Here is a 19,376-nt window from a genome sequence, read left to right as displayed (position 1 = left end):
CTCTCTGAATACACAAATGAAAAAATAATTAAACTGTGAGGTGTAGACATCATTACAAATAGTGGGATAGGAGAGTGCTTTTGCCTTTCAGATGTTGCTGTATGCACCTTACCTATTATCTGCAAGCAGCATGGTCAATGACCAGCAGTGATACAAGCTGTAGTTCATTATCACACCAAGACTAACAGGTTGCCTATCTCAAAGCAGCCAATCATTTTCATTATGATTATTTTTAGCTTCAGTTCTTAGAAGAAGAAATATCATGTTGAGCTCTTTTTCCAAACAAAACTATTGAGTCATTTGACTCCAGACAAGATTTCAAGGATATATCATAAACAAGGCACATGTCAAGTTGAATGCAGACAGACTCAGTTTAAACTTTCACATCAAAGCCAATGTGTACTTTTAGGTTAAATGGGGTGTAATCCTGACTGACAGTCCCAAGAGAAGTGCTGTGTGTGAGTGTGTTTGTTTGTCCAAGAATAACAGACAGGAATAATCAATCTCAAACAAATGACTTCATTTATAAATCAGATAGCACTGCACAATCTCTTTGCTTTCTTTACTATGTGCACATTTACTATTTTTAAAATGTCACTTGCCATAAATCATTCTCATAAATATAAGGGGATACAATCTAGAACAATAACATAAAATCTGACAAGATGACTGTGGATAGTCTCTTTGAAATATAAGATTCTAAACATAGTCCCTTGGTCCAAGTGGGGGAGGAAAGCCATGAATCTAATATGGAAGCAGGCTGCTTTATTCACCTAAATGCCGAGGTGGGCTGCTAGGGTGGAACGAACAGTGATGTGTACTCGCCCCCGTGGCTCTGTGTGCTAGCAGAATCCAGCGCAATTATGCTACTGCACCTGTGCAAGTAGCAAAAAAGTGCACTGAAACAGGCGCACCTGCAGCTCCGTGTGCGATTTTGCTACCTGCCCAAGTGCAGTAGCATAATTGCACTTGACTCCACTAGAACTCAGAGCCACATGGGCGAGCACACGTCACCGTTCCACCTTAGCAGCCCACCTCTGCCTAAATGCATACCCAAATACAGAAGTTGCATCTCAGAATTATACTCTTTTCAGAAGGCATCCTTTTGAATATGCAACAAACAAACCCTGAACATAACAAACAGCACCCATTCAGGTATGCATCACATTCAAATTTATTTATTTATTTGTTTGTTTGTTTGTTTGTTTATTTATTTTATTCAATGTTTTTATGCCGCCCTTCTCCTTAGATGCAGGGTGGCTTACAACATGTTAGCAATAGCACTTTTTAATAGAGTCAGCCTATTGCCCCCACAATCCGGCTCCTCATTTTACCCACCTCAGAAGGATGGAAGGCTGAGTCAACCTTGAGCCAGTGATGAGGTTTGAACTGCTGACCTGCAGATCTAGCAGTCAGCTTTGGTGGCCTGCAGTACTGCACTCTACTCACTGCGTCACCTCAGCTCAAATTCAATGTGATACACATGCAAAATCCTGCTTCTCCATATGATTTATTATCTCTATTCAGGATCAGAAATATTCCCAACAATGTTTAATTTTAAAAAAAACCACCAAAATATATTAAATGACTTATTTTTGTGAATGAAAAGTGTCTTTTCCAGCAAAGTGAATGAAATGATTCATGGTCCATCACCAGCGCCTTCTGTTGTTCAATTATCTCACTTGTATAGATTAATAATAATAATAATAATTATTATTATTATTATTATTATTATTATTATTATTATTATTATTTATTAGATTTGTATGCCGCCCCTCTCCGAGAACTTGGAGCGGCTCACAACAAGCAATGCATATACAAATCCAATATTAAAAAACAATTTTTAAAAATCCTTATTAAAAAACCAATCATACAGTCCAGATTGCCTGATGCCTAAGCATATAGGATTAAAAAGACCTTCCTGGTTTAGCTAATGTGTGTTGATGGTATCTATCTCATCTGGTACATGGAAAAATCTCAGACTTGTACTGTGAAGCTTATGGGATAGAAGTTGAGATAAGGCGCTGCTTCAGGCCTAAGGTGCTTCAAATGATCAGCCAGCTTCAAACAGTCAAAGGAAACTAGCTCTCAGCAAATCAACCATTACCTTATTTTTCGGAGTATAAGACGCACCAGAGTATAAGATGCACCTTAGATTTTGGGGAGGAAAATAGGGTGGAAAATCTGCCTACCAGATCTGGCTAGCATCCTTAGTCTGGTCAGCTTCAGCACATTATTTTATCCCCTGGTTAGGGCTTAAAAAAACCTTATTTGGAAAGAGTAACAATGAAAGAGCTTGCAAACCAGTAAGAGCTGGGAACATCGTTACCACCTGGTTAGGGCTGGAAAGAAACATTTGGAGCAAGTAGAGCAGAAGTAGGCAAAGTTGTCTCTTCTATGACTTGTGTACTTCAACTCCCAGAATTCCTGAGACAATCATACTAGGAATAACTATAAAACTTACAGAAATTAAAATTACACTGACCACTGTGGTCATATTCTATTTTTACACCAAACATGGCTGAAGTTGAGACAGTGGCAGTAACATTTTAAATGAAGGTGTGGATATAGTGAAAAGAAATGAAGTTTTTATTGTTTTGTCCTCTGGACAAACTCTGTGACCTTGGATGTGCTGCAGTTTATCACAAAGACCAGGTGTCTCAGAGGAAAATAAAAATCTTCTTGCAAAAATGAACTCAACTAAACCCCAAACATCTCGTGTTTTAGTTATAGCTCAGCTGAAGCAGGAATTCTGAATTGCAATAAATCTGTTTAAATGAACTCTAGCTTTTCAAAACCTTTTAAATTAGAAATTTGAGTATAGAAATTTTAATTTTTTTGAATATTGATAAAAAGTACTTTCTTAACATGGACATACCGCAACAATATATTTTTGCTCAAAATCCAAAGAGTCATTATCTACCACTAATAATCACCAAAACCAACCAACCCCCCATAAAAATAAGGAAGCTTCAATCCCAAAAAAGATCTCTTTGGCGAAAAACCAAAAAACCAAAATTGGCTCCATTTAAAAACTGCTACAAAAATCTATGTCACCAAATAAAGACTAAATGCATCAATTATCACATTAATCAAGAAGAAAATTTTCTACGCACGAAATCCACCCCCAACTTCTATAACTTTGTAAACAACCAACTCAAAGACTCAAGATTTATCACACCCCTTAAAGGACTTAATGGTAAAAATTATAATAAAGAAGCCATTAAAGCCAACCTTTTAAACACATTCTTCATCTCAATCTTTGCAAACAGCAATGGCTCATGCCCAATATTTCCTAGTTGTACCACAAATAATTACAACAATCTAACACAAATTGATTTTATAGAAGATAATGTTTAAAGAGCATTAGGCAACCTAAATCCATCTCTATTGGATCTGATAGATTATGTGCATATTTTTCAAAAAAGCTCTCCACAGCCTTAGATGAACCCCTAAGCATAATCTTTGATAAATATTTCAGGATTAACTCCTTACCCAACTTCTGACTAGTCACAATCATCCCTATCTTCAAAAAAGGAGATCCCAGCAATTATAAACCAATCTCATTATGTTGCATCACCTGCAAAATCATGGAATCATTCATAAACCAGTCTGTTTATGTTTATGTTTATGTCTATACCTGCTACCTTGTACGCTTGATAAACAAATAAATATCACCGAACATGATGCATATATTAGGACTATGTTTAGCAGCCAACATTTGTAGTAATATTTGCTATTTCTTATGTTTACATATAAACCCATCCTTGAGATGGATGGGCAATCTAGAAACATGATGTATAAAATAAATAAGTAATAAAATAAATAATAAAATAAATAAATAAATAAGCCTTTTTCATGTACTATTGCAAATGCATGAAGATGAGAAAAGTGATAGAGCTTTCATTCTAGTCTACTTGTCTTCAGCATGCCTTCAGGCCTGTTATTATTATTATTATTATTATTATTATTATTATTATTATTATTATTATCATCATTATTTATTGGATTTGTATGCCGCCCCTCTCCGCAGACTCGGGGCGGCTAACAACAATGATAAAAAACAACATGTAACAATCCAATTTAATAAAACAACTAAAAACCCTTATTATAAAAACCAAACATACACACAAACATACCATACATAACTTGTCATGGCCTAGGGGAAAGAATATCCTAACTCCCCCATGCCTAGCGACAAAGGTGGGTCTTGAGTAATTTGCGAAAGACAAGGAGGGTGGGGGCCGTTCTAATCTCTAGGGGGAGTTGATTCCAGAGGGCCAGGGCCGCCACAGAGAAGGCTCTTCCCCTGGGGCCCGCCAAACGACATTGTTTGGGCGACGGGACCCGGAGAAGGCCAACTCTGTGGGACCTTATCAGCTGCTGGGATTCTTGCGGTAGAAGGCAGTTCCGGATGTATTCTGGCCCAATACCATGTAGGGCTTTAAAGGTCATTACCAACACTTTGAATTGTGACCGGAAACCGATCGGCAGCCAGTGCAGGCCGCGGAGGGTTGCAGAAACGTGGGCGAATCTAGGAAGCCCCACGATGGCTCTCGCGGCCGCATTCTGCACGATCTGAAGTTTCCGAACACTTTTCAAAGGTAGCCCCATGTAGAGAGCGGTGCAATAATCAAACCTCGAGGTGATGAGTGACTGTGAGCAATGACTCCCTGTCCAAATATGGCCACAACTGGTGCACCTGTTAGTGGACATACCAAAAAGAGGCTGGCACAAGTTGCTCTAAAGCTTTCAGCTCCTTCCTCACCCTAAAAAATGCCTAATTGAGAAGCCATTTTGAAAAGTTATTCTAGAAATAATTTCCAAAAGAAAAATGATGCCTGAAAATTAACAAAACAATTATATAAAACATAGAAACATAGAAACATAGAAGTCTGACGGCAGAAAAAGACCTCATGGTCCATCTAGTCTGCCCTTATACTATTTTCTGTATTTTATCTTAGGATGGATATATGTTTATCCCAGGCATGTTTAAATTCAGTTACTGTGGATTTATCTACCACATCTGCTGGAAGTTTGTTCCAAGGATCTACTACTCTTTCAGTAAAATAATATTTTCTCATGTTGCTTTTGATCTTTCCCCCAACTAACTTCAGATTGTGTCCCCTTGTTCTTGTGTTCACTTTCCTATTAAAAACACTTCCCACCTGGACCTTATTTAACCCTTTAATATATTTAAATGTTTCGATCATGTCCCCCCTTTTCCTTCTGTCCTCCAGACTATACAGATTGAGTTCATTAAGTCTTTCCTGATACGTTTTATGCTTAAGACCTTCCACCATTCTTGTAGCCCGTCTTTGGACCCGTTCAATTTTGTCAATATCTTTTTATAGGTGAGGTCTCCAGAACTGAACACAGTATTCCAAATGTGGTCTCACCAGCATTCTATATAGTGGGATCATAATCTCCCTCTTCCTGCTTGTTATACCTCTAGCTATGCAGCCAAGCATCCTACTTGCTTTCCCTACCGCCTGACTGCACTGTTCACCCATTTTGAGACTGTCAGAAATCACTACCCCTAAATCCTTTTCTTTTGAAGTATTTGCCAACACTGAACTGCCAATACAATACTCAGATTGAGGATTCCTTTTCCCCAAGTGCATTATTTTACATTTGGAAACATTAAACTGCAGTTTCCATTGCTTAGACCATTTATCTAGTAAAGCTAAATCATTTACCATATTACAGACGCCTCCAGGAATATCAACCCTATTGCACACTTTAGAGTCATCGGCAAATAGGCAAACCTTCCCTACCAAACCTTCCCCTATGTCACTTAAAAATATATTAAAAAGAATAGGACCCAGAACAGATCCTTGTGGCACACCGCTTGTAACCTGACTCTGCTCAGAATACTCGCCATTAACAATAACTCTCTGATGTCTACGCTTCAGCCAGCTGCAAATCCATTGAACTATCCAGGGATTAAGTCCAATCTTCACTAATTTATCTATCAGCTCTTTATGTGGAACCGTATCAAAGGCTTTGCTGAAGTCCAGGTAGGCAATATCCACAGCACCACCTTCATCCAACACCTTTGTGACATAGTCAAAGACATGTCCTGTAACTGACTGAGGGCTTTGTTCTGATTAGGAAATTGACTGAAAATAAAGAGGTCCCCCTATGTATGAGAACTACTTCATGGAAAGAAGTGAATAATCTGTATTAGAAATAGGTTTAGAAACTGATATTTTTTTTAATAATTACATGAATTTTTCATATGTGATGTATTTTTGTATATACCTGACATAAAAGTTACCATGTATGCAAAACTATAATTTTTTGAAAAGAAAATTCTGTGCTTTCACTTAGTCTCTTTCCTACTACTCCATCATGGCGTCAAGTATATAAAAGGGCATTAAAGGCCATAGAAACAATGTGCATTGGGACTTCCAGAAGACTTATAATGTTTCACAACAATGGCTGGACTTCTGTAAACCATCCAAATGTAATTTATTTGATTCCTGATGTCTCTACATTGTTATTTATTCCCACTAATTCTAGACAGAAGGAACAGTGTAGAAATTTGTCTTTGATAGACAAGCTTATGGAAAAATTAAATTATATTTGATTTGGCTTGTTGCTGATTTATTATTAGATCTCTGCTGGATCTAGGAAAAGTTTGGACTTAGGTCAAGTAGAGCGCCTTAGATTGTGATATGTAGAATTGATACTCTGTTCACTAAAATTAGTCATGCATCTGCCTCTTAATACCTTCAAATTGTTTTACAACATTTGTATGCTTCAAATAAAGAGTGTTTACACTGCATATATTAATGCTTCACTCTCAGAGATGTCAATGGGAAGTTTTATTTAATATCCCCTGCCAAGTTCTTTTTATATATATAAAAACATATAAAAAGTCTACAGAGAGGGGCGGCATACAAATCTAATAAATAATAAATAAATAAATCCATGGAGGGAAAAAACCCAAATATCTGCCAAATCTCATTGTTCCAGGTTGCCAATGTACCTTTCCCAATTCCATGCCTTCCTGTGTATTAGACTAAAGTTTGCATTATCCCCTTGACCATGCAACCTTAGGATGATGAGAAGTAGAGCCTAATATAGCTACATGGCATTACATGAAGGGTGACTTGCTTAAAACTTCATTATTCAATCCTCTTTTCACTACCATATGGATCAAGGGCACACTCTGTTTTCCACGACTCTATGTAAACCTGATATGTAGAATTGATACTCTGTTCACTAAAATTAGTCATACATCTGCCTCTTAATACCTTCAAATTGTTTTACAACATTTGTATGCCTTCAAATAAAGAGTGTTTACACTGCATATATTAATGCTTCACTCTCAGAGATGTCAATGGGAAGTTTTATTTAATATCCCCTGCCAAGTTCTTTTTATATATATAAAAACATATAAAAAGTCTACAGAGAGGGGCGGCATACAAATCTAATAAATAAATAAATTTTAAATATTAATTTTAAATATTCAGCAAAAATATGTGATATATATATATATGTGTGTGTGTTGTTTTTCTTCTGTTGGATCACCCTGGTATATTGAGGGAATGTCACAGCTCCTTTTTGCCTCTAGGCCCAACCCAGGGCCATTTCAATTTATTCATAGCCAACAAACTATGTTCTGTATGTATCACATGTTTTTGCTGAATTTTTTGCCTTAATTTAAAAAAAATAAACTTCAGCAAAAACATGTGAATATATATATATTCAGTCACTAAAATTGAATCAGTAATATATTTCCTCTTGAATTGCTACATATACTTGGTGATCATAGTTAATATCCTCTCTAATTGTATTATCTTCATAAACTAATTTAGTTCTTACTAAATTTATCAATACCTCAAAATTTGTACAAAAATTGACATTTTTTTACTGTAGTAATTGCTGAGATCCAAAGAAAGTGGCTGTATGTTTAGTTTTTCATTTTTGCTATGAGTTGTTTGAGAAGTCAAGTCAATCAATCAATCAATCTGTTGTTTTTTATGTTAGATACTTAATATTGGAGATTTTTGCTTATAATTGTACACTGATAACATTAACAATTCAAATGCTGTAAAACCAGCCTAGATTAAATGGCAGGCTTTCCAAATAAGATAGTTTTACTGTTAAAACCCTTGTTCTTTGAAAAGTCTACCTCATTGAAGAAATCCAATGAGTAGGGGAAATGTGTATGAAAATAATTGCATCCTATCTGTATGATTATTATAGATTTAGAATTACCCTAATTACGTGTTGATTGTAACTTAAAAATAAACTCTTCATTAAATTATTCTTAATTAGTCTTCGGAGAGGGGCGGCATACAAATCTAAGTAATAAATAAATAAACTACTGATTTCAGGAACATAGTTTATTAATATTCTTGGTACCATCTGGAAGTGATTTGCCAATCTAGTATTACCACTCACAATATTCACCAAACCCAACCTTGCCTGGCTTCTGAGTTCAAATAAAGTTGGCTGGGTACTTCTGTCTGATGATGATAAGTTGGATATTAAGCTGGATTTATTGTAGTTCTTTCACAAAGATGTCTTACATAGCCAAAACTACTTAATGTATATTAAACGGGACCATCTCAAAAACATCCAAAATCTGCTATTACTCCTGAATGTAGTAACTACTCTGCTGTCAAGTACTTAAATAGAGCTGGTGTGGTATTATTCCATTACTGTTCATTGTTGGACACCCGCATTTTGTTTCCAAGATAATACAGCCAAGTCCTATATTATTTGAATTCACAATCTATTAATAATTGCTTACTCTCACACAAACAAACTTGTTGTATGTTGTAGTGGTGCCGTGGTGGTCAATGTGTGAAATATGGCGATGAAGGACCGAAACCAATCCATGGACATTGGTCTGAGTGGTCCAGCTGGTCATCCTGTTCTAGAACCTGTGGAGGAGGTATATCTCATCGAGAACGAAACTGTTCTAATCCAAGGTGACTGAGTGTTTCCTTGTTTTGGGTCTAAGCACTTTGAGATGCAATCTAAATTGTTCAAGCTAATCATAACGATTTATGGTAGGAACAATTGTTTTTAAAAGTGGTCCAAGATTAGGACATAATGCTGGACTTTGAAAAGGTACATTGGATCTATTTCTTTGCTGAACTAATAGTTTGTTCATCTGGCTATGATCCTCTTGTGCAGAAGAGAGTGTTTTACTTGAAGGCTTGTGAAGGCAGAATTTTTAATATGAAGTAATCCTGTTTTATTAAAAAAAACCAGTAGGAAAATGAAGGAATTGAAGTTAATATCTGAGAAGATGAGTAAGCTGGAATCATTTGCATAGGATTGCAAATTTATTGTTTGTGCTTGATTCTAAATTCTAAATTCTTGTATTTAAAATCTACTCAAATGTATCCCTGTTATGTCTCCCTATAATCCCTGTTATATCTCCCTATAATTTTAAAGATAGGTTTCCATCCTTAGCTAAGGGCCCAACACTGTCCATTGCTCTGCACATGCATTGTTACTTGTGAACAAGAATTAGATTCAGAGGTGCAAGTAAAATCAAGAGGAACTCATGCACATTCAAAATTAATGTGCATGAGTTCCAAGGGCTCCAAACAATCTCAGAAATGAAAATTCTTTAAATGGCAGAGGAGGTTCCATAAACAGTTTTATTTAAAAGTTGCATTTCTACTCGCATTTGCAAGGGATGCATTCTGATCCATCATTTTAGGAGTCTGCTTTGTTTAAATTTTAGGCTACGCATCATTAAAATTTTGATCTGCTCAATAGCCATAATTCTCAATATCTTTTGAACAGTGTCATCACATTGATAATGTTAAGGACACAACTGCCAATAGGGAGTGGGAAATGTATGCATTTTAGTTGAAGATGGTATACTTAGGATATAATGCACAATACACTTTACTAAGCTTCTCACTTGGCTTTCCTTGGCCCCAGGAGCAATAGTTGAAGAATATTTAGCACCTTCTGCCCTTCACCATGATATATACTTAATTAGAGAATATACGTAATCTTAATTTCAAGAATAATGTTTCTGGACTTTTCAAGTTTCCAAAATAACATTACATATTTTAGTGAAAGTGCTGTGAACATAATAAAGCTAGCTGGAGTGGAAATAAATGAGTTAATGCCACAGCAAAGGAATAAAAGTTTGCATATCATTTTTCCTTGAATTGTATAGCTCTCCATTTCATGGAAGAACAATCAATTCATGATGGAAAGAGAAATTCTCAATGTAGTGCAAGATCAACATCACCTCTCAAAAAAACAAAAATTATGGTCAGTTAAAAATAAAATTCTAGTCCTTCTCAGAGGTTTTCTGCCAAGGAAAAATGACTGTAGCAAATGTTCTGTCAGTGTACCACTTGAAGGTGCTAATTTCCCAACTGTCAGCAGCTTGTGAATTGGGTGACAAATTAGGGCCAATCGTTTTGGCCTATTTCTAGATTAAGCATGCTCATATGGAAAGCAGTGAGCAGAATGTAAGTAAATGAGGAACTGTCCAGTATCACACACTGAACCTTATAGCTTTTATGCAGACAACTACTTTGTAAAACTGATTTTTTAATCATAATTATATGCATATATTATATATTAGGGTGATGGGATAAGAACGTTTCAATCACAAGCTTCTGTATGAATGTCTCATTTATTTTCTACTGTTTGTTGAGTTATTTAAATTTATGTTATTAATTAATAAGTGATTTGAGGTAGATTTTCTGTTAATGTTGTAGACCTTCGCATCGAGGGAAATTCTGTGAAGGTTCCTCTCGGATGTTGAAGCTTTGTAACATTCAGAAGTGTCCCCTAAACAGCATTAGCTTTAGAGCTGCTCAGTGTGCAGAATTCAACAGCAAGAGGTTCAGAGGATGGCACTACAAGTGGAAACCATACACACAAGTAGAAGGTGAATTTAAATATGTTTGAAAGTGTCAGAAGAATGAAATTGCAAGTGTCGTAATAGCAGCCCCCATCTCAAGAAATTACACCAGCTGCATTCAACCATACGGCTTCATATTTTACACGTTTCTGTTTTAAATTGTGAAATGATTGATTTTGCAAACTTAATTGTTAAATATCAAGAGAATGTATTCTATAAACATGGCCTCTAATATTAAACATCCTATTTAGAAACATAGAAGACTGACGGCAGAAAAAGACCTCATGGTCCATCTAGTCTGCCCTTTTACTATTTCCTGTATTTTATCTTGCAATGGATATATGTTTATCCCAGGCATGTTTAAATTCAGTTACTGTGGATTTCCCAACCACGTCTGCTGGAAGTTTGTTCCAAGGATCTACTACTCTTTCAGTAAAATAATATTTTCTCAAGTTGCCTTTGATCTTTCCCCCAACTAACTTCAGACTGTGTCCCCTTGTTCTTGTGTTCACTTTCCTGTTAAAAACACTTCCCTCCTGAACCCTATTTAACCCTTTAACATATTTAAATGTTTCGATCATGTCCCCCCTTTTCCTTCTGTCTTCCAGACTATACAGATTGAGTTCATTCAGTCTTTCCTGATACGTTTTATACTTAAGACCTTCCACCATTCTTGTAGCCCGTCTTTGGACCCGTTCAATTTTGTCAATATCTTTTTGTAGGTGAGGTCTCCAGAACTGAACACAGTATTCCAAATGTGGTCTCACCAGCGCTCTATATAAGGGGATCACAATCTCCCTCTTCCTGCTTGTTATACCTCTAGCTATGCAGCCAAGCATCCTACTTGCCTTTCCTACCGCCCGACCACACTGCTCACTCATTTTGAGACTGTCAGAAATCACTACCCCTAAACCCTTCTCTTCTGAAGTTTTTGCTAACACAGAACTGCCAATGCAATACTCAGATTTAGGATTCCTTTTCCCCAAGTGCATTATTTTACATTTGGAAACATTAAACTGCAGTTTCCATTGCTTTGACCATTTATCTAGTAACGCTAAATCATTTACCATATTACAGACCCCTCCAGGAATATCAACCCTATTGCACACTTTAGAGTCATCGGCAAATAGGCAAACCTTCCCTACCAAACCTTCCCCTATGTCACTCACAAACATATTAAAAAGAATAGGACCCAGAACAGACCCTTGTGGCACATCGCTTGTAACCTGTCTCTGCTCAGAATACTCACCATTAACAATAACTCTCTGATGTCTGTGCTTCAGCCAGCTTGAAATCCACTGAACTATCCAGGGATTAAGTCCAATCTTCACTAATTTATCTATCAGCTCTTTATGTGGAACCGTATCAAAGGCTTTGCTGAAGTCCAGATAGGCAATATCCACGGCACCACCTTGATCCAACACCTTTGTGACATAGTCAAAGAACTCAATGAGATTAGTCTGACACGATTTGCCTTCAGTAAAGCCATGCTGATTTGGGTCCAATAAGTTATTGTTTTTTAGATGCTGATTTATCCTCTTTTTGAGTAGAGTCTCCATCATTTTAACTACAACTGATGTCAAGCTAACTGGTCTGTAGTTACCAGCTTCTTCTCTACTGCCCTTCTTGTGGATAGGCACAACACTGGCCATTCTCCAATCCTCAGGAACATCTCCTGTTAACAGGGATTTGTTAAACAAATCAGTCAGGGGGGTAGCAATGACAGATCTGAGTTCTTTAAGAACTCTGGGGTGGATGCCATCTGGACCCATTGCCTTATTTATCTTTAATCTTTCAAGTTCTTCTAAGACATCGGCTTCTAAGATCACTGGAGCTGAATCCGTACAGCTGGAAGCAATGCTATATCCCTCTATAGTATTATTATTATTTTGTAAGGTGTCTTTTGAGAAAACTGAACAGAAGTAGCTATTGAAATGGTCAGCGATCTCCTTATTCCCATCAATGCATGTCTTATTCCCGGTACTAAGCTTTGTGATGCTGCAGTTTTTCTTCTTCCTATCAATAATATATCTGAAGAAGGTTTTATCCCCCTTCTTTACAGATTTGGCAATTTCTTCCTCTTTTGAGGCTTTAGCAGCATATATTATCTGTTTCGCCTCCTTCTGTCTCATTTTATACACCTCTCTATCAGCTATACTTCCAGACTCTTTATACCTCCTATAGGCAGCCTTTTTTTCATTGACTATAGCCCTTACATCATTGCTAAACCATAGCGGTTTCTTCTTCCTTTTACCTTTAGTTACTTGCTTTACATAAAGTCTTGTGGCTTTTAAGATGGCCTTTTTTAATACAGTCCACTGGGTGCTTGCTCCTGCTATTTTATCCCTCCCCTTTAATTCATTATTTAAATATTCCCCCATTGCATTAAAATTTGTTTTTCTGAAATCCAATACTTTGGTTGCAGTATAGGATTGCTCACCATCAGTTTTTACATCAAACCACAAACATAGATGGTCACTGCAACCTAAATTTTCTCCCACCTTGACCTCTGAAACCCGATTCCCATTGGTAAAAACTAAATCTAGAATATTCTCCCCTCTAGTTGGTGTCTTAACTAGCTGTGCCATAGCTGCTCCTGTGAAGGCCTCTACTATATTCTTACTTTTGCATGTAAGGGCACTGGGGATATTCCAGTCAACATCAGGCATGTTGAAATCACCCATAACCACAATATCTCCCTTTGCTGCCATTAGGGTAATCTCATCCACCATCTTTTTGTCATGTTCCTCAGATTGCCCTGGAGGCCTATAGATCACCCCAATTCTATTTAAGGAGTGTTTGGGATATCTTGGAATGTTTTGGAATGATAGATAAGGAAAAGCATAGAAGGAAGATCGCAATCTAGAGATGTTAAAGTTTGGCCTTCCAGGAATCTCAATAAGGGGGGAAAAATCACATGTTTGTTCTTCCCTCTGTCCCTCCCTCCCTCCTGCTTTATTTATTTATTTAATAAAAGAGAAAAAAATGAAAAACAATAGAATAACCTAGGAGGGAAAGAAGAAGAATAAAAGAAAGCAATGCAATAGTGCAAGCTTTATTGTTGTATAAATAAGAAACATGAATTATTCCCCAAAAAGAACATTGTATGAATTTGCATAATTTTCTTGGTTAATGCCATTATAATGCCATTGTAATTATAAAATCAACACTTCAATGTATACTTATTTAAATGTATTTATTTAAATATTCCATTTAAATAGTACAGAAAGCAGGATAAAAACACTTATTTATTCATTTAGGACGTAATTCAGACAAATGTAAGCATTTCTTTAGCAAACTTATTATGCATGATCTGAAATCTCTCATCTTTTAAGTTAATAAACACTCAGTTTTTAATAGCATCGGGCTTTTGATTTATACATTTCCCTTCTTCTGTTTAGAGATATATTGAATTTTTTAAAATCACAAATGTAAATAAAAAACAAAGTAAAAAGATACAATTTATTTCAATTACCCAGTTTATAATTTCTAACAAATGAAAGATTTATGAAAATTGCTCCATTGGATTCCTTGCAGTCTTTAGGTGACTTTAGGTTTATTCATATTTTACTTGAAGCTCTAGCGATGTAGAAAAAAAAATAAAAGAAGGCTTCTTGTTTTCTTTCCATTTCAGAACAATATTTGTGCAAACTATACTGTATTGCGGAAGGCTTTGATTTCTTCTTTTCCTTATCAAACAAAGTAAAAGATGGAACACCCTGTTCGGAGGATAGTCACAATGTTTGTATTGATGGTATTTGTGAGGTAATGATGAACTCAGGTACTTTTCTTTGCTGATAATATGCATTTCTTATCTCTGATTAGTATTTACAGAGACATTTTAGTGTAGTGGTTTATGCACCAGGGTAGAAACTGAGAAACTGTGAGTTTTAGTCATGCCTTAGACTTAAAAAATACCTTTGGCCCATCATTTCTCTCAGTCCAAAATGTCTGGCCCAAAGTCTTTCTCTGATTATAAAAATAACACTGATGATGATGTTATCCATTCAGTTATATCCAACTCTTGGTGATTTTATGGGCCAGCTCTCTCCACATTTTCCAATCTTGCACTATGTTTTTGAGTTTTTCTGTGGACTAGCTGGTGTCAGCTGTCATAGTGTCCTGGTTTCCTTTTATCGCTAACTCTTCCAAACGTAATTGTTTTCTTCAGTGAATAACATAACTAAATAGCGCTGGTGGACCTCACTCACCGGCACCTTTTGCGGGAGGGCTCGGGAAGACACAGGACACATGGTGTAGCCGCCATGTTTTCTCGGCCGAAATCTCGCGAGATTGCGAGATTTCGGCCGATGATCAGGCCAGGGTGGCCTGATCAATGACGTGTCTGGGCGGGGCCTGCCAGCCCTATAAAGGGGTGGGCAGGCCCGGGCTCAGTCTGTTCGCCCGGACCGTCATTGCGAGCAGACGCTCGCTGTCTGCTCTTAAAAAGCCTTGTTCGGCGGCCGCGTGGTGACGGCCGTCACTTTGGAAGCCTCGTTGGAGGCTTGAGGAGGTCGCTGCTCGTTGGAGCAGCTGGTGAAAGACCCTCTTCGGCCCATCGGAGGCCTGCGGTCCGCCCCTGCATCACCCCTTCCTCCCTCACTGCTCCATGTGCATCCCTCCCGAAGCCGCGCGCTCGGTCGAGAGGACGGCCTTCCCAGATCGAAGGAGTGTATCAATCTTCGGTCAGGGGTTTTTTATGTTAGCTGCACTCCCCTGCTCCAAACGAGCTTGTCCGGCGTGAGCCCCCCCCCCCTAGTAAATCATCCCTTGGGACGGGGGGATAGCTGGGTGCCACTGAAGGCTCTTTGTGGGGGGGGCTCGGCCGCGCGCTTCCCCCCTTAGAGATTTGGCGACAATCTCAACCGGCATGCGGGGGCCAGTCCAAGGGGCGGTGCTCTTTGGGGCCCTGGAGGGGAGGGGCGGCGCTTAACGGCTGTCGGTGGGGCCATCAACGGGGGGTGCCGGGAAGCGTCTGGCCCTGCCCCTCCTCGGGTTCGAGGAGGGTGACGTTGGTCAGTTTAGGCTCCCCTTGGGTAGGTAGCAGCACCTCTGCTACTTCTCTGCCTTCCTAGGCAGGGTTCCCTCAGTTTACTGTTTGGGCCGGGGCCCTTGTGGCTCTGGCCCCCTGTTTAAAACAAGAAACACATACGTACTGTAAATACAGCAATCTTAACAACTAATACCATTAAAGCTTTGAATTTCTACTACGGGTAGATAAATTCATACTGTCAGAGGTACTGTTAGTTTTGGTGGCCCGCAAGGGGTGGAAGGGTCCGGGTCCACCGCCCCTTCCAGTGGTAAGGTCATGGAGGACGTTTGGGGCCTTCGGCTCGGGCTAGGCAAGTCCAAATGAGGCTCGGGGGATGGGAACCCCGATTGGGGCGTTGCTTGACCTGAGGGGATCAGGGCTGGCCTGGGAGTCTTCCCCTTCGGGCAGGTCAGGCTACAGCACACGTGCCATCCTCTGCTCCTCCCTCTCCCCGGTCAGGCCTTTGTCCTGCCGGGATTTGGGACTGGGGGTTTATTTTTAGGGTCTCCGGCGGGCACCTGTACCCAGGTGTGGTCCCCGCCGACTCTGGCTACGGCTGCTCAGGCCCCTGGGACGGCTTTTCCATTGGGGCCTGGTGTGTCAGGGGCGGGGGGGTTACGTAGCCCCTGCCTGCTGGGGATAAAAGGGGCCCGGCCCAATTAATCTTTCTGTCCTCAGGGTTGGTTGAATAAACTACCACCCTCGCTCGAGAGCGGCTGCTCTCCTGCAGCGATTCTTTGAGGGATTTAGGATCCCTTATATGGGGGTTAAGAGAGCCTTCATGCCCCGCAACCTGGACAGGTTGCGGGACATGAGGATATGGTTAGAGGCATTTCCTGGTACCGCCCTCCCCGAATATTAGGGTGTGCCCGTTTGGGGTGGTCACCAAGAAAGGCGAGTGGTGAATTTAGGTTGATTCACCATTTGTCTTTTGCCACAGGGGAGTCAGTGAATGTCTGCATTCCTGACGACCTTGGTTCAGTCCGGTACGCATCCTTTGATGCGGCCGTGGCCATGGTTAGGAAGTGTGGGGTTGGAGCCCTTATGGGTAAATGCGACATTAAGTCGGCATTCCGGCTCCTCCCCATTCACCCAGATGACTTTGAGCTCTTGGGCTTCCACTTTGAAGGTGGTTTCTATGTAGACAGGGCATTGCCTATGGGTTGCTCTGTCTCGTGCTCTCTTTTTGAGAGCTTTAGCACCTTTTTAGAGTGGGCGCTCGGGAGGCGCAGTGGTCTGGGTTCGGTCGTTCACTACCTTGATGATTTCTTGATGGCAGGGCCTGCGCATTCAGAGCAATGCTTTGCTCTAATGCAGGACTTCGAAGCCCTTTGTGCTCAGTTGGGGGTGCCTTTAGCCCCCGAGAAGACCGAGGGCCCTGCTACCAAGATTACTTTTCTTGGTATTGAATTGGACTCAGAGGAGCAATCTTCTAGATTGCCCCTGGACAAATTGGTCAAGATTCGGGGTAAACTCGATGTAGCGTTGGGCTGCAGGAAGGTCGCCTTCAGCAGCTGCAAGAATTAGCGGGGATTTTGAATTGTGCCTGCCGGGTTGTTGTTCCCGGCCGGGCTTTTTCTAGGAGGTTGTACGGTGCGATGAAGGGGCTCCGTTTGCCCCTTCATCGTACCCGCTTATGCGCCAGGGTCAGGGCTGACTTGGGCGTCGGGCGGGAGTTCTTAGAACGCTTTAATGGTTTGTCATTTTCGAGGCATGAGCTTCTTTTGGAAGCTGAGTTGAAGTTGTGTTCAGATGCTGCGGGGACTTGTGGCTTCAGGGTTGTGTTAGGTGACCAGTGTGCTGGTCTACTTGGCCCCCAGAATGGAGGGCCTCTCCCCTGGTTAAGGACTTGACCTTTGTTAGAGCTCTTTCCCTTGGTAGTGGCCTTAAAGCTTTGGGGAGAGTAGTTTAGGGACGAAACTGTGCTTTTGGTGTGGCAACCTCCCAGTCGTCCATGTTGTGAAAGCCCTGTCCTCTAAGAGCGACAGGGTCATGCGGCTTGTCCGCCGTTTTGTGCACAAGTCGTTGTCCCTAAATGCCTTATTTTTGGTTCGACATGTCCCTGGGTTAGACAATGGGATTGCTTACGCCTTGTCCCGTGGTCAGTTGTCAGGTTTCGGACCCTGGCCCCGTGGGCCCTAGCGTCACCAGAGGCTTTTCCCGACCACCTTTGGAGCCTGGGCGGGCTCCCGAACAGTGGAGAGAAGAGGTCTGCAGGGCTATGGCCCTCTCTGTGGCACCAGGCACCCCGGGGGCTTAGCAGCAGGCAGGTACGGAGTTTGGGATTTCAGGCAGGATAGGGGTTACCCCCATAGTTGGCCTGCCCTAGTGGAACATCTGGTGGAATTTTGTGTCCAGCTTAGGCAGCGTGGCCTTTCAGTTAGGACAATCAGGTCCAAGTTGGCTGGTCTCGTTTTTTTGTCCAAGGCGAGGGGGTTTGAGGACCTTTCTGGTGACTTCCGCATTCGGTAGATGCTGGAAGGCTGGGTGTGGGAGTGACAGGGGACCCCTTAGGATGGTCGCCAGGCTCTGACGGGCAGCAGCTGTCGCTTATTAATCAAGCTTGGACGGTCTGTGTGCCTCTCTCTACGGGGCCCGTCTCTTTTGGGGCTGTGGCTTCTGTCATGTTTTGGGGCCCTGCGGGTCAGCGAGGCTATGGCCTCCTTGCAGGCTGTCAGGTCGCTCCGTGCTTTCCAGTTTGTTGATCTAGTCAGCTGGGTTCTAGTGTACAGGGTTCTGGCCGTGCTAGGCATTGATCCCGCCGGCTGTGGAATGCATTGTTCCATATCGGCGGCACCACTAGTGCGGCAATCAGGGGTTTCTCGATACGGAGGATTCGGGAAATCGGCCCCTGGTGGTCAGCGGCCTGTTTAGGATACAAATGGCTGACTGAGGGTCCGGGGTTAGATCTTAGGCTAGGTTCACCTCTTTTGGCCCTCTTCTATTCAGCCCCGCCAGTACGAGACCGGCGGTGTTGCTTTGGGGTCACAGCGTGATTTTGGGCCAACTGCTCAGCAATGATGGGCCACCGGGGGGGACCTGACTGTCGTTGGGCGGATGGGTCAACGTCGGCTGGCTGGGGAGGAGAGGTGTGCGGTGGGGAAAGGTTTTTCTACCGCTACTGCTGGGAGGGCGGCATCCCATTGCTGCGCCCAGATGGTGCTGGGAGGGCAGCATCCCATTGCTGCGCCCAGATGGGGCTGGGAGGGCGGCATCCCATTGCTGCGCCCAGTTGGTGCTGGGAGGGCAGCATCCCATTGCTGCGCCCAGTTGGTGTTGGGAGGGCGGCATCCCATTGCTGCGCCCAGTTGGTGCTGGGGGGGGCGGCATCCCATTGCTGCGCCCAGGTGGTCCGGGAAGGGCGGCATCCCATTGCTGTGCCCAGGTGGTCCTGGGAGGGCGGCATCCCATTGCTGCGCCCAGGAGGTGCTGGGAGGGCGGCATCCTATTGCTGCGCCCAGGTGGTCCGGGGAGGGCGGCATC

General features: G+C 41.2%; 1 protein-coding gene across 1 annotated transcript in view; it reads left to right on the top strand.

Moving 5' to 3' along the window:
• ADAMTS16 (ADAM metallopeptidase with thrombospondin type 1 motif 16) overlaps positions 1 to 19,376 on the top strand; it is a 110,122-nt gene that overhangs the window by 38,659 nt on the left and 52,087 nt on the right. The window contains exons 12-14 of the mRNA XM_070747015.1: positions 8,800 to 8,948; positions 10,716 to 10,888; positions 14,496 to 14,626. Coding sequence (XP_070603116.1) covers positions 8,800 to 8,948; positions 10,716 to 10,888; positions 14,496 to 14,626 — 453 coding nt within the window. The remainder of the gene's footprint in view (positions 1 to 8,799; positions 8,949 to 10,715; positions 10,889 to 14,495; positions 14,627 to 19,376) is intronic.

This window comes from Erythrolamprus reginae, chromosome 3, assembly GCF_031021105.1.
Source record: "Erythrolamprus reginae isolate rEryReg1 chromosome 3, rEryReg1.hap1, whole genome shotgun sequence".
NCBI classification, from domain to species: domain Eukaryota; kingdom Metazoa; phylum Chordata; class Lepidosauria; order Squamata; family Dipsadidae; genus Erythrolamprus; species Erythrolamprus reginae.
This window is presented reverse-complemented; position numbering and strand designations above follow the sequence as displayed.